The sequence below is a fragment of the Cetorhinus maximus genome, unplaced genomic scaffold (assembly GCF_964194155.1).
Source record: "Cetorhinus maximus unplaced genomic scaffold, sCetMax3.hap1.1 HAP1_SCAFFOLD_3703, whole genome shotgun sequence".
In the NCBI taxonomy this organism is placed as follows: domain Eukaryota; kingdom Metazoa; phylum Chordata; class Chondrichthyes; order Lamniformes; family Cetorhinidae; genus Cetorhinus; species Cetorhinus maximus.
In genome coordinates, this window is record NW_027599609.1 from 1 (window position 1) to 15,446 (window position 15,446).

The 15,446-nt window shown below is 44.6% G+C and overlaps 1 protein-coding gene across 1 annotated transcript; it reads right to left on the reverse strand.

The window, feature by feature from the left end:
- Nucleotides 1-9,182: 9,182 nt before the first annotated feature.
- Nucleotides 9,183-11,382, reverse strand: LOC144678151 (uncharacterized). The gene is made up of 2 exons (XM_078538040.1): nucleotides 11,322-11,382; nucleotides 9,183-10,754 (listed from the first exon to the last, which is right to left on the reverse strand). The coding sequence occupies exon 2, from the start codon at nucleotides 10,388-10,390 to the stop codon at nucleotides 10,007-10,009; it is 384 nt and encodes a 127-aa protein (XP_078394166.1). The 5' UTR covers nucleotides 10,391-10,754; nucleotides 11,322-11,382; the 3' UTR covers nucleotides 9,183-10,006.
- Nucleotides 11,383-15,446: the final 4,064 nt, after the last annotated feature.

Sequence of the window (15,446 nt, forward strand, 5' to 3'; positions counted from 1 at the left end):
TAGAAACCCTCCCCGTCCTCCCGCTACCTCCATCGCTCCCTCCGTGTTTTCACTTCCTTACCGGTTTGGAGATAAGGCAGACAAAAGACACCGCATCGCCATTATGGCGCATGCTCCAAACACTGGGCGGTACTGCGCCTGCGCACTGCTCTCCTGTGGTGGGGATAGGGGACATTCGCCAACGCGGGGGATGCTGGGTAAACCCCTCGCCATCGAATGGCCTAATTGGTGAATCGTGAGTCCTTTCTTTGCAATGATGTGGGGATTGGGGCGAGTGTTGGGCAGTCAATAAAATTAGCAACCAAATTATACAGAAGCCCAAGTGCACAGAACCTCCATTATCCACCAAAAAGAAGGGAATTGATGGTGAATTGCAAATCCCTCAAAGTTTTACTGAAACAGCAGCAATGACGCGGAATCCAATCCCTCCTGTCAAATGTGAACTCAGCAGATGGGGTGACTGAGTGAATCCTTTCAGTGAGTAACTGTCAGGATTGTTGTCTCGTGGATATTCCTGGTTGTGTATTTTTAGTTAAGCTGTCACACACCAATAACACAGAGAAACCTGGAAACAGGCTGCAGCTCCTTTTTTTTCATTCATCACAGGATGTGGGTGACACTGCGGGCATTTATTACCATCCCTAATCGCCCTTGAGAATGTGATGGTGACCTGCCTTCCCAAACCGCTGCAATCCAATTGAATTTTACTTTCTCTGAGCGGTTTTGATATGACCAAGTGGCTTATGCACCATTTCAAAGGGTCAAGCACATTGCTGTTGGTCTGGAGTCACCTGAAGAACAGGTGAGGCTGGGATGGCAGATTTCCACTCCTCAAGGATGTCAGGGGACCAGTTGGACTTTTGTAACAATGCATTTGTTTCATAATCACTGATAACAGCTTTTATAGTAGATTTTTATTCCGGATTTATTGAATTAACTGAATTTAAAATCTCTAACTGTTGTGATGGGATTTGAACTCACATTTCCAGATCATTATTCCCTCTCGATCACTAATCCAGTAATGTAACCACTATGTCTGGGCATGTCATCAGAATGCTTGAATTCAGATTGACAAACAGGTGCTGTACTCAGAGCTACACCAGGGAGGCCCTTCACATGGGTCCAAATGAAACTTTTCAAAGACAATCTCAAGACCTCCATGACATTTTGCTCTATCAACATAAACACTTGGAAAGCAGATTCCCAATCGCCTCCAAAATGGTGATTCATCATCCAAAAACGGTTCAATCAACAAGAGCAGCCACTGAGAGAGACAAACAGAGAGGGCAGCTGCTCGTGTCAACAATCCATCACCAACTCCACTGGCTGACAAGCCCCATGTCCTCACTGTTGGCAGAGCCTGCAAGGCTAAAATAGGGCTCATTAGTCATTTGTGAACCCACAGCTAACACTGACATCTCACTTCCACCCAGTCATCGACAAGAAAGAATCATCCATGACTTGAGGGATTGTCAATGAATCACCACAATGTTATCTATTTTATCTGCAGATCGAATGTTGGTTACACAATTGCAGCAGCAGTTAACAGCCTCCTGTGAACTCCTCCATGCGATATCTTAGTGCAGATTTTCAACAATTTATTTTGTGTGTGCTTATGTTAAATGAGTTAATACTGATTTTATAAACCAATTGTTAGGCCTCAGTTAGAGTGCTATATTCATTTCTGGGCATCACACTTTAAACAGGATTTCAAAGCATTAGAGAAGGTGATTTACTAGAATGGTACCAAGGATAAGAGGCTTCAGGTATATGGAGAGATTGGAGAAACTAGGATTATTTTCCTTGGAGCAAAGGGTCAAAAATGGAGGTGGTGGCATCGTGGTATTGTCACTGGACTAGTAATCCAAAGACCCAGGGAAATGCTCTGGAGACTGTGTTCGAATCTCACCAAATCTCATGATGACCATGAAGGCCTTATCAAATGTCATAGAAACCCATCTGGTTCACTAATGTCCTTTAGAGAAGGAAATCTGCCATCCTCACCTGGTCTGGCCTGCTTATGACTCCAGACCCACAGCAATATGGTTGACTCTTAAAATGCCCAGAACTGACACCACATGGACTGCAGCAGTCTGAAAGAAAAAAGATGCAATAGCAGTTTTCAAAATCATGAACGGCTTTGACAAACTAAAGAAACAGGAAGGGTCTCCAGCAGCAGAAAAATAGCTAATCAGAGGACACAGATTTCAGAACATGTTTTTTAAGCAGTGTGTTTTTGTGATCTGGAATGCACTGCCTGAAAGGGTGCTGCAAGCAGATTCAATAGCAACATTCTTGGGAGAATTGAATAAATAGTTGAAGAGAAGAAATATCCAAGTCTAGGAGTAAATAGCAGGGGAGTGGGACTAATTCGATAGCTACACTAATGAGCTGGTACAAACATGATGAGCTGAACACCTTCCATTAGCTCCTGTACCATCTGAAGACAGTGGCAGATGATGCTACCCAGAATGCTTCAGGTGGTAGAATATGGCCCATCAACATCAACAGGGATGCAACACTCAGATTTTTCTCCGTTTCTTTCGTGAAGGTGCTATGTGATGGTGAGGTTCAATCCCAGTCACTGTTTACCCTCCTGTATCCTGCCAAGTGGTAATTCTGAGCTTATGATCCTATACTGTGAGCTATAATAACGGTATTTTATTCAAGAAACAAGTTTTCAGACCAAAGGCTGAATTGCAGTGTGACTTATATGAGGAAATTCACATAGAGACTAAATAATCAAGTTAAAAACATGGAAATGTGACAATCAAACACCAGAAACAGGTTCCAGTTGAAAACTGGCAGGAAAAATATTTCCAATGATAATAATAAAATCAGACACCAGAACTGAAATAAAAGGCTGGTTATTTTCTGATAATAACAGTGGCAGAGTATAAGTGTAACAATGACACACACGGTCTGATACAGTAAGAGTGCAGATGGGGCCCGAAGGAAGAACAGCAAAGGTTTGGCTCACTTTGAGTGTAACAAATACAGTGTTTGTTCCAATAATAAAAGTCAGGCTACAGTGTGTTAGTGAATTCATCATTGGATCCAATGTGATGATAATACAGTCAGTATCTCGTGCACCAAAACCAAAGATTGAGTCTCATATAGCAGTGTGAGCAAGTCATGGTCTATTGATATAATATGATATCAATGTGTTGCCTAGTCCCTAATAACAGAGTCAAGGATCAATGCAATGTGAATGGGATGGGTTGAGTGTAATAACACAGACACGGTCTATTGGAATATGAACTGACGTCAACATTGACTAATTGGTGGCACACTCACCCCGAGTCAGAAGGATATGGGTTCAAGCCCTCTCCAGAGACCCAACCACATCATCTAAGCTGATGCACCTGGTGTCATTATAAATGGGAGTCTCTATTCTTTTGCTGGCTATTTTCTTAGACTCAGAAGGAGTGAAGGGAATGACAGATGGGACAATTCTGGGCAGTTCCTCCATCCAGCAAGGTAAAGATTTCTGGGACATGATTGCAGGTTTGAGGTGTCAGCCCACTCATTAAAAAACAACCTCTTCCTCTTTGGGTTTGTGAAGGGAGTTATGGCTGCAACACGCGAGGCCGACTAGAGCCTGGTGTAAAAATAATCACAAAGGCCAATTCCAGTTCTTAATAACAGAGGTGGCTTTAACTACAGGTAATCTTACATTAAGGGAGACAAGAGACCGAATAAAGATTCGATTGTAATAGGAGGACAAGGTGTAAGGAAGCAATGATATTTGGGTGTCTGTGTTATGGTGAGTGTCACAGGGAGGTGTGTGATAAAATAGGAGTGGAAATATCATGACAGAGACACGTGTGACTGACTCCACCTGACTGAGAGCTGTTATACCCAAGGGGAGGGCAATGATGACATGGGGAACTCCAGAGATTTCTGATATCTGAGGTGATGGTGCATCTGTTAGAGGAACTGAAAAGAATCGGTTCCTTCTCACCCTTGCCTGCAGTTCCCGAGTTACACAGACACACAGGAAACAGATCTGACACCTCGTAGAAACTAATGTTTTAAATCTTCTGTTTGAGACACATTATGATTGAAAAGATCAAATGTTAAAACCTCAGGAGAGGAAAATTCAGAATGTCACAAAGATGAGTGAACCGTCCAATTAGTCCCATTCACCATAACTCTGCCAATCTTCCCCTCTTCGAATATTGATCCAATTCACTTTGAGAGTTATTATATCTGCTTCCAACCCCCTGTCAGTGTGTGCATTCCAGATCATATCAAATCACTGTGTAAAAATGTCCTCCTCATCACACCTCCAGTTCTGTTCTCAAACGTGTTAAATTTCTGTGTCTTCTGGTTACAAACCTTCTTGCTCCTGGAAACAGTTTCTCCCAATCGATACTATCATAAATCCTTCCTCATTTTGAACACCTCCATTAAATTTCCCCCTAAACTTTTCTGATCTAAGAAGGACAGCCCCTGTTTTTCCCGCTCAAAAGAAGCGTCAGATTGGACTCGAAACCTTAAATCTGTTCCTCTGTCCACAGATGCTGCCAGACCTGCTGAGTTTTTACAGCATTTTCTGCCTTTAGCCGTTTTTCCTTCTTTAATCTATCAAAAACCCTTCATGATATTGAACATCTCAATTAAACAGGAACACACTGACATTGAGAGAGATATAGAGGAAAGGAGAGACAAAGACAGAGAAAAACTGAGACACTTAAAAAAACAGAAAGATGAGGTGGTGAAAGATAAAGCTGAGAAATAGAGGAAGCAAGTAATATAGAATGATGTGAGAGAATGATATAAAATGGAAAGGAGCAGGCTAGCAGTTCCTGGCTATGGAGAGCAGAGGGAACTCAGTGACTGACCCACAGACACGGCCACATATGTCCGGGAATGGAGACTCTGAACAGAAACAACAGGCTCATTTGTAAATGTCACCGCAATGTGATCTGTGTGACTCTGCCCTGACTCTGTGGCCAGATATAGGCCGCCTTGACAGATGTTCTCACCCGACCGTGGCCTCTGGATTTATTTTCTGCTCAGAAATGAGATGTGTGGTTAGGAACCAGCAGCAGAGAAACAGGAAGTTGTGTTTCCTGAGAATGAAACAGCAGGTGTTAGTTTCATGTTATCACCGTGAACAGTCTTCCTGCCTGTGAGGGTGGACTCAGTCTGACAGCATCAAGAACAACCACACAGATTGCTGCCAGTCTCAGCATTACATTCACCTCCATTCCCAATTTAAAGATTTAAACATATGAGCTTATTTGGGGTTTTACCATATTCACTGAAGGGGGAAACGAGCTGATGGTTATCCTTGGGAGAAATAAGGGGAAATTATATAAAATGAATAATTTTGCCCAAAAACAGTTATCAGAAAATAGGAGAGTTAAAGTGAATCGAGGCCTGTCTGAGAGTGAGAGTGTGAAACAGAGAGAGAGGGGAATGACTCTCTGTACGTTGAGCACTGCTTCAGACAGAGAAGAGAGGCTAAGTGAGGTTAAGTGTGTTAGGTTCTTTCTCAGAGAGAGAGAAAAAAATTAAGTGAGTTTAGGTGCTCTCTGAAACAGAGAGATTAAGTGACTCAGTATCTGAGAGAAAGAGGAGAGAAGTTAAGTGAAATAAAAGCAAAATATTGTGGATGCTGAAAATCTGAAATAAAAACAGAAAATGTTGGAAAAACTCAGCAGGTCTCACAGTATCTGTGGAGAGAGAAACAGAGTTAACGTTTCGAGTCTGTATGACTGAAGACGACCATACGCTCTGAAGAAGAGTCATACGGACTCGAGAGGTGAAGTGAGTTTGGGGACAGATGTGCTTATATTGGTAACCGAATGGTCAGTGTGAGATTGTTTTCTAAACAGCAGCACCCCAGAGAATGGGTTCCAGATAATTGTCAGATCTATTGTAATCTATTATAATCTACTAAAAGATTTGTAAAGATATTTCATTTGGAATAAATGGAAATAAAGGACTAAAATACTTGCTGGGGATAATTACTTCAGGAAATACATTGCAAACATGAAGAATGATGCGTTCCCAATCAGACACATAGACACAAGAACAAAGAAGAAAAGGACAGCACAGGAACAGGCCCTTCGGCCCTCCAAGCCTGCGCCGATCATATTGCCTGTCAAACTAAAACATTTTGCACTTCCGGGGTCCGTATCCCTCTATTCCCATCCTATTCATGTATTTGTTAAGTTGCCTCTTAAACACCACTATCATACCTGCTTCCACCACCTCCTCTGGCAGCGAATTCCAGACACTCACTACCCTCTGCGTAAAAAAACTTGCCCCGCACATCTCCTCTAAAGTTTTCTCCTCTCACCTTAAATCTATGTCCCCTAGTAATTGACTCTTCCACCCTGGGAAAAAGCTTCTGACTATCTACTCTGTCCATGCCATTCATAATTTTGTAAACTTCTATCAAGTCGCCCCTCAATCTCCGTCGCTCTAGTGAGAACAATCCGAGTTTCTCCAACCTCTCCTCATAGTTAATAACCTCCAGACCAGGCAGCATCCTGGTAAACCTCCTCTGCACCCTCTCCAATGTCTCCATAACCTTCTGGTAATGTGGCAACCAGAATTGCACGCAATATTCCAAGTGTGGCCTAACCAAGGTTCTATACATCTGCAGCATGACTTCCCAGCTTTTATACTCAATACCCCTGCCGATGAAGGCAAGCATGCCATATGCCTTCCCGACTACCTTATCCACCTGCGTTGCCACTTTCAGTGGCCTGTGCACCTGTACAGTGACCAGATCCCTCTGCTTGTCGATGCACTTAAGGGTTCTGCCATTTACTGTATAATTCCTACCTGTATTAGACCTTACAAAATGCATTACCTCGCATTTGTCCGGATTAAACTCCATCTGCCATTTCTCCGTCCAAGTCTCCAAACGATCTATATCCCGTTGTATCCTTTGACAATCCTCTTCACTATCTGCAACTCCTCCAACCTTAGTGTCATCTGCAAACTTACTAATTAGCCCAGTTACGTTTTCCTCCAACTCATTTACGTATACTACAAACAACAAAGGTCCCAGCACTGATCCCTGCGGAACACCACTAGTCACAGCTCTCCATTCAGAAAAGCACCCTTCCACTGCTACCCTCGAGTGTGTGCACGCACACACTCACACACACCATTTTGTGTTGAGCTGGTTTCAGTTGTGCCTGTTAACCAGTTGATAGATTTTTAATTGGATACCATTAGGATCCTGCAGCAGTCCATTCGACTGAGCAGACAGTTCTAGATTCTGTCTGACACTATCAGTGGGTCAGGTGGAAGCTAAATAGAAAATCCTGCAGGAAAAATAATCCTTAACATTAAAAATCAATCTGAGCAATTGACTCAGTACTACACCAGTGTGAATTAGTAAACTTTAACACAACAAGGTTTGTCACTAAGTAATGTAAAGTACAGCGCACTAATGCTCACCTTTAGTCTTGCCCCTCAATCCCAGTTAATCTCTGGGAGATTGTTACAAGATTCACCCCATCCTTTTGACACAAATATTACCCACATAACACTAGAGTCATTAGAAATTGATGTGTGCTTCCCAAACACTGTCCTTTTAAATACACTTCACTCCTACCAGCCTTTAACTATCAAAAACATAACAGGGTTAATAGCTGCTGATAGCTGTCAATGAGATTAAATTTATGCTTGAAATGATTAAATCTTCACATGCAAAATATATTTTGTTTTATTCTTTGATGGGACGTGGGTGTCACTGGCAAGGCCAACATTTGTTGCCCAACCTTAACTGCCCTTGAACAGAGTGGCTTCCTCGGTTATTTCAGAGGGCAGTTAAAAGTTAACCACATTGCTGTGGGTCTGGCCTCACATGCAGGCCAGACCAAGTGAGGATAGCAGATTTCCTTCCATAAAGGACATTAGTGAAGCAGATGGGTTTTTACAACAATCAATGATAGTTTCACGGACACTATCACTGAGACCAGATTTCAATTGCAAATTTTGAATATCATGATGAGGTTAGAAGCCTGGTCAATATGCTCAGGTTCTGAAGGTGAAATCCACAATTTAGAGATTCTAAAGTCAGTGTTGTCACTGTAACCAAACTGCTACTAAAATGTTTAAGGAGCTAAGGTGACATTTTACATCTACAGTTTGACCATAACATTGGTTAATACCGTTACTGTTAAACTTCCAGATAATAAAATCACAAACAGCAACTTCAAGCAGAAGGAGCAGAATAAACGAGATGGAGAGAAACACGAGAGCCCACAGGCGTGTAACACATAGAGCAGGTTCACACACCCGGGGACAGGGTGCGTTGCCGCGCCTGGGAGTGGGGCGGGTTCACACACCCAAGGCTCACTGGGAATGATCATAATAAGGAAACCGCCCAGAAAACTACCAATAGGAATCTTCAGCTGAACACATCACTCATTCTTAAAGGGACTGAAGGGGTCCTGACACTGTGAAGTTAAAGGGGCAGACACAGCTTCAGCCTTCTCTCTGTTACCTTTCTGATAGTTAAAGGCTGGTAGGAGTGAGGTATATTTAAAAGGACAGTGTGGGGGAATAAAACTGGGAATTCTTGGACATACGCTGCAGGTCGTTCTTTTTCTGGGAATCAAACTGTTGTATTATTGTCCCAGCAGTTAACAGCCTCCTGTGAACTCCTCCAGCTTCTAGTTTAATGCAGATTTTAACCCAATAAATTTCAGCATGTTTCGATTCAGTGACTCGGGACTGACACACAAACACGTTGAACCATTTTAGACTTATTAAGAGTTTCCGTCTGGAAACTTAAACCTGCTGTTTCACTTTCAGTCAGGAACAGATCACAATTTTACACCAACCTTTGATTTGGCAGCACGTTTCCAGCATTCACCACTGTTCTTCCTGACTCTAAACCCAGTTGTAAAAGAGCCTTCTGTTCTGTGTCTAGGAGCTCTGAACCATGGCAGAGAGCAGCTGAGACACATTTCTTACACACCTCAGGATTCACCCACATTGGGATTGTGCCATCAGTGAAGAAAGATGAGAAAGACCAAAGTGTTGTTTGGGGGTCCCTAAGTGTCACCCTGATGGACTGTGTCCAGGCTGAAGTTCTGTTCCTACCATAAGATCCTCCCCCAGATTGTCCTTTCTGACTCCAGCCAGGTGATGTTAAACACTCAGGTGGGGAAAAACAAAAATCTACAAACAAAGCTGATTTATTTCACATTTATTCAGAATATTGAACCTCATCAACAGGTCAGGACAGTCAGAATGAACATGGTTCGGTCCTGGTATGATTAACAGCATCAACAAGAGTAGAATCCAAACCTTGCAGTCGTTTGTGAACCCACTGGTGTGTTCGCAGGTGTGATGACTGATTGAATGCCTTTCCGCAGGCATTACAGGTGAACGGCCTCTCCCCACTGTGAACTCGCTGGTGTTTCAGCAGATAGGATGAATGAGAAAATCTCTTCCCACACACAGAGCAGGTAAATGGCCTCTCCCCACTGTGAATGCTCTGGTATGTCAGCAGGTTGGATAACTGAGTGAATCCCTTCCCACACACAGAGCAGGTGAACGGCCTCTCTCCACTGTGTACTCGCTGGTGATTCAATAGGTTGGATGACCGAGTGAATCCCTTCCCACACACGGAGCAAGTGAACGGTCTCTCCTCAGTGTGAACCTGCTGGTGTGTCAGAAGGTTAGATGAACGGGTGAATCCCTTCCCACAGTCAGAGCAGGTGAACGGTCTAACCCCCGTGTGAAGTTGCTGGTGTATCAGAAGGTTGGATGAATTAATGAATCCCTTCCCACAGTCAGAGCAGGTGAACGGCCTCTCCCCAGTGTGAATTCGCTGGTGATTCAGTAGGGCAGACGGACGGCTGAATCCCTTCCCACAGTTGGTACAGGTGAATGGCCTCTCTCCAGTGTGAGTATATTGATGTGTTAGCAGATCCTTTTTGCTTTTAAAGCTCTTGTCACAGTCAGAACAATTAAAAAATTTGTTATCAGAGTGAAAAAGTTGATGTGTCAGAAGGTGGGATGACTAAATGAATCCCTTCCCACACACGGAGCAGGTGAACGGCTTCTCCCCAGTGTGAATACGTTGATGTATCAGCAGATCTTTTCTGCATTTAAAACTCTTCTCACAGTTAGAACATGTAAACGGTCTCTTATCAGTGTGAACAAGTTGGTGTGTCACAATGTGGGATGACCAAGTGAAGTCCTTCCCACACACAGGGCAGGTGAATGGCCTCTCCTCAGTGTGAACTCGCTGGTGTGTCCGAAGTTTGTACAAATGGGTGAATCCCTTCCCACAGATGGAGCAGGTGAACGGTCTCTCCCCAGTATGACTGTGCCGATGAACTTCCAGTTGGGATGGAAAATTGAATCCCTTCCCACAGTCCACACATTTCCATGGTTTTTCCATGGTGTGGGGGTCCTTGTCTCTGTCCAGGTTGGAGGCTTAGTTGAAGCCTTGTCCACACACAACACGTGAACAGTTTCTCCCCACTGTGAATGGTGTGATATTTTTGCAGACTGTGTAACTGCTTAAAGTTTTTTCCAAAGTCAGTTCACTGGAACACTCTCACTCGGGTGTGTGTGTGTGTTGAGGCTTTTCCAGTCACACCGATGTTTGAAATCCTTTCCCAAAGACAGAATAGACGAACATTTCTCCTTCCACATTCAAAAGTTGATGATACTCAGGTCCTGATGAATTCAGTGCCTCTGACAGATCTTGATGTGATGTTTGCTTTGCGTTTTCTGTCTGCCAGTCACCTCCGTTTAATACCCTGTAAAACGAGTTTACAAAAGTCATCGCTTTAAATCCAGGACTGAAATTCAGAACAGACAATTGTAGTTTCTATGGAACATTTATTCCTCTCTTGTTCCCCCAAAGCTGTAAATCCCCGTCCCACACACTCTCCCTCCTCCCTGGGCTGAAATCCAAACCCATCTCACCATCTCCACCATTTCTTTCCTCCACTCCCAGTTTTCTCCCTCCCTCTCCTCTGCCTGGGTTCAGTTCTCCAGCTCCTGTGTCTCTGATTCAGGGTCTCAGGCAGGACCCCAGCTGCCGTCGGGCGGGACACAGGAGGGGGGACCCTCCCGGGTGGGTCTTACCCGGACCCTGAGTCCGTCCCCCAAGTTTCTGAGCCCCCGGGCGGCCCGCGGTCTCCCCGCAGTTTCTGAATCTCCCGCTCCGGAGCCTCTTCCCCTGAAGCCGGCGCTGTCACCGGGAAGAAGCCCCGGAGCTGCAAACACGGGTCATGGAGGCTGTGATCCGGGATTGCGGCCTACACCGGGTGTTTCTGAAGCCTCTCCACCCCGACCCGCCGGCTCGATTCGGCCTCACTCACCCGCCGCCTCCAGTCAGTTTCTGTCTCCCTGCGGCTCCGACACCAGCCCGGCCGACCAGACCCAACACCCGCACTGCGCATGCTCTAGTCAGAGCAGCACTGCGCCTGCGCAACAATCGCCTGTTGTACAGATAGGGCACATTTTGTCTCACGGTGAATGCTGGGTAACCACCACCGCCATCGACAACCTGTTTCATCGAATACAACATCATCTTTCGTGGTCCGATTACGATTTGAACCCTGGATATAAAATGGTTAAGTCAGTTGACACAGCATCCATAGTTCTATCCTGGATTTGATTAACAGCAGGAAAAAACCCTCAATGTCAAATGTGAACTCACTGGATTATTAGCAGGCGGTGTGAACGAGTGTGTCTTTTCTCGCAAACAGAACATTTAAACAGCTCCTCATCACCAATTGATTGTATATCAATTGCTTTGAACTTTTAAAGCTGAATAGTGGAAATACTGAATAGATCCCTCTGCGCATATAAAGTATCTGAATGGTCTCCCTCTGACGTGACTGTGTTCTTGTGTCAGTAAATGGGATGACCAAGTGAATCCGTGTCTACATACAGCTGGTAGACGGTGTTTTTGTGGTGTGATTGTACCCATGAGTTCCCAGCTCAGACATGCTTCGCAAACTCTTAATATAACGATTTCCATATTCTTACATTTCCCTGGTCAAAGAAAAGCAAAAATACTGTGGATGCTGAAAATATGCAATAAAAATAGAAAATGATGGAAATACTCTGATATTGAGCAACTTCCAGATCAGAATTGACTCGATATGATGTGTTGCAGCCGTAGCATTTGGAAGTTGGTTGGCACCAATGTGATCCACAGCAACCACAGCTGCAGTAAGTGCAGTTCATGGAACTTCAGTTCAGAGTTGTTCAGCTGGAGCCTGAACTTTGGACAATGGGGAGAAAGTTGCCTGGACAATTTGATTCAGCAAGCAGCCACTCACCTTAAGTTACATAATTTTAGTCTGAGATTTAGTCTGTGGTCAGGCGTGGGACGGTGTGACTACTGGTGATACAGGTATGGGTATCAAGAAGGTAGCACTGGAAGCGCATTAGCCTTTGCACTTGTCCAATAAATTCAAAGTTCTTGGAGCCATGAGGACAGCTGCATGATGTATGAGCAAAGTGACCATGGTACCGAGTTACAGGGGACCATTCAGGTTGGTGGTGGGAGGTGGCGGAGAGAACAAAATGTAGGAATAGTCGGGGACAGTAGCCAAGGGTGTGAGTTCCGAATGTTGTGCATTCTGTGCTCAGTAATGGATTTGAGGACATCTCCTCGGGCTGCAGAGTAACGTGGAGAGGGAGGGAGAGGGCCCAGTTATCGTGGTTCATGTAGGTACCAGCTAAATAGGTATTATGGTGTAAGAGGTTCTGCTCAGGGAGCATGAGCAGCTAGGGCCTAAATTAAAAAGCAAAAACAAAAGTAATAACCTCTAGATTACTATTTCATCCATCTGTAACTTGACATAGAGTAGACAACTTCAAAATGTTCAACGTGCGGTTCAACAACTGGTGTCATAAGGGTGTTTTTGGAAGAACTCCTTCAGACTTTTATAAAACGGGATTGCTTGGGCGGTTATGTTATTAGGCTAATAATCCAGAGGCCTGGATGTGTGTTTGGATCCTAACCTGGCAGGAGGGAATTTAAATTCAGTTCATTAAATAAATCTGGAATTGAAAGCTAGTCTCAGTGACGGTGACCATGAAACTATCTGATTGTTGTAAAAACCTATCTGGGTCACTACTGTCCTTCAGGGAAGGAAATCTGCCAACCTTACCTGGTCTGGCCCACGTGTGAATCCAGGCCCCAACAATATGGTTGACTCCTAACTGCCTTCTGAAATGGCCTAGCAAGCCTCTCAGTTATACTCAAGGCAGCAGCTCGCCACCACTTTCTCAAGGAGCAATTTAGGGGAAGGCATTAAATCCTGACTTTGCCAGCGGTGCCCAAGTCCCGTGAATGAGAATAAAAGCTTGGAGGCGATTAATCTCTCATCAGATATTCAACTAGGGAAGACTGCATTATACTACTGAAACTGGGGCAAGTCTTGGGGAATAGAAGAAATATATGTATTCTGCTATATCTGGCACTATATCAGTCTCGGGAGTATCGGAATAGTTTCACAATGCATTCTCTAAATTTGCCTCTGACGGCAAATTGGCAGGGGGGTGCTGGGGGAAAGAGTCAGTACTGAGGAGGGCTGCAACAAATTACAGGAGGACAGCAACAAACCTGCAGGATGGGAAAATAATTGGCAAATAAAGTTCAGCACAGATAAATGTGAGGTAGTTCATTTCGGTAGGAAGAACAGAGAGGTCACAAATTACTTGGAAGATGGTAGACTAGGTGTAGTAGAGGAACAAAGGGGTCTCGGTTACGAATATGTCAATCATTGAAAACCGTGCCACAGGTTAGCGAGGCCATAAAAATAAGCAAACAAACACCAGGCTTTATCTCTAGAGGGCTAGAATTGAAAAGTAGGGAAGTTCTGCTAAACCAGCACCAAACTGAGATTAGACCAGATTTATGGTACTGTGTGCAGAACTGTTCACCATATTATAAAAAGGATACAGGGGCACTGGAGAGGGCGCAGGGAAGATTTATAAGGATGATCCCAGAAATGCGTGGTTATATATATCAGGCAAGGGTTGGCAGGGTGGGTCTCTTTTGGAAAAAATGGAAGGCTGAGGGGTGACCTAGTAGAAGTCTTTAAAATGATGAAAGGTTTCGATAAGAGTGGATACAGAGAGAACGTTTCCTCTTGTGGGGAAGTGCAGAACCAGAGACTGTCAATATAAGACAGTCACCACGAAATCCAATGGGGAATTCAGGAGAAACTCCTTTACCCAGAGAGTGGGAGAGAATGTGGGACTCGCTCCCACAGGGAGTGGTTGAGGTGAATAGTGTAGATGTATTTAAGGGGGAAGCTGGATGAACACATGAGGGAGAAAGGAATAGAGGGGTTACAATGAGAGATTTGGATAAGGAATATCGGAGGAGGTTCGAGTCGAGCATAAACAGCAGCATGGGCTGGTTGGGCCGACTGGTCTGTTTCTGTGCTGTATAATCCTGTGTAGTTTCCGACCAGTGTCTCAATTCCTTCTGCTAACATCCTTCCTGCCAAAAACCAACACATTTGTAATAATAGGCAGAGATTTAAACAGTAGTGAATAAAAATGGGGCTCGTGAAATCATTCAGGAGCCACATGCGAGCGTTCCTCATCACCGTCACGTACACGGGTGGGCAGTTTAAACCCACAACACTACACCAGCACTCTACTCCCGGTCTCAAATTTCTAGAACACAGTCAGGACGATTTTTCTAGAACAGTATACTTTCAAACTGGCTCGGGAACAGGCCAGGCGAGAGTTAGAGAGGAGGGACAACCGGGGGGGTTTGTTAATCATCCAACAGTCAATGACTGCATTGCAAAGGGTGACCACAATACCACTGAATTTGAGCTCCGGTTTGGGAGGGAGTCAGCGGCTGTATTTTGGTTGAGAGAATGATGAAAGTCAATATAAGTTACAATGGTACGATTTTTAAACGGGGGTTTCCCTTCCTATTTACTTCCTAAATAATGAATTATTTCATGAGCCCCGTTTTTATTCACTGTTTAAAGGTCTGCCTGCTATTACAAATCTGTCGGTTTTTCGCATGAGGGACGTTAGCAGAAGGAACTGGGGCACTTGTCGGAAACCACACAGGACATAGGGCACAGAAACAGGCCATTCGGCAGCACAGGGAACAGGGAGAGGCTATTTAGCTCCTCGGGCCTGCCCCCCTCCCCCATTCAATAGGATGGTGGCTGATCTTCTGCCTCGACTCCACCTTCCCGCCCTATCCCTTCGCGCCCAAATTCCTATCGGTCTCAGACTTGAATAGACTTAGCGACGGAGCATCCACAGCTCTTGGGGAGGAGGTTTAGAATTCCAAAGATTCACAATCCTCCGAGTGAAGGAATTTGCCCTCATCTCAGTCCAAAATGGACGACCCCTCACCCTGAGACTGTGACGCCCCCCCCCCCCCCCCCCCCCATTCTAGACTTTACAGCCGCAGGAGGGAAACAGTCTGTCGGCACCGATCCCGTCAAACC

What these genes read in the sequence shown, in the direction of transcription:
- LOC144678151 (XM_078538040.1), bottom strand. Translation starts at nt 10,390, where the DNA reads ATGGAAAAACCATGGAAATGTGTGGACTGTGGGAAGGGATTCAATTTT.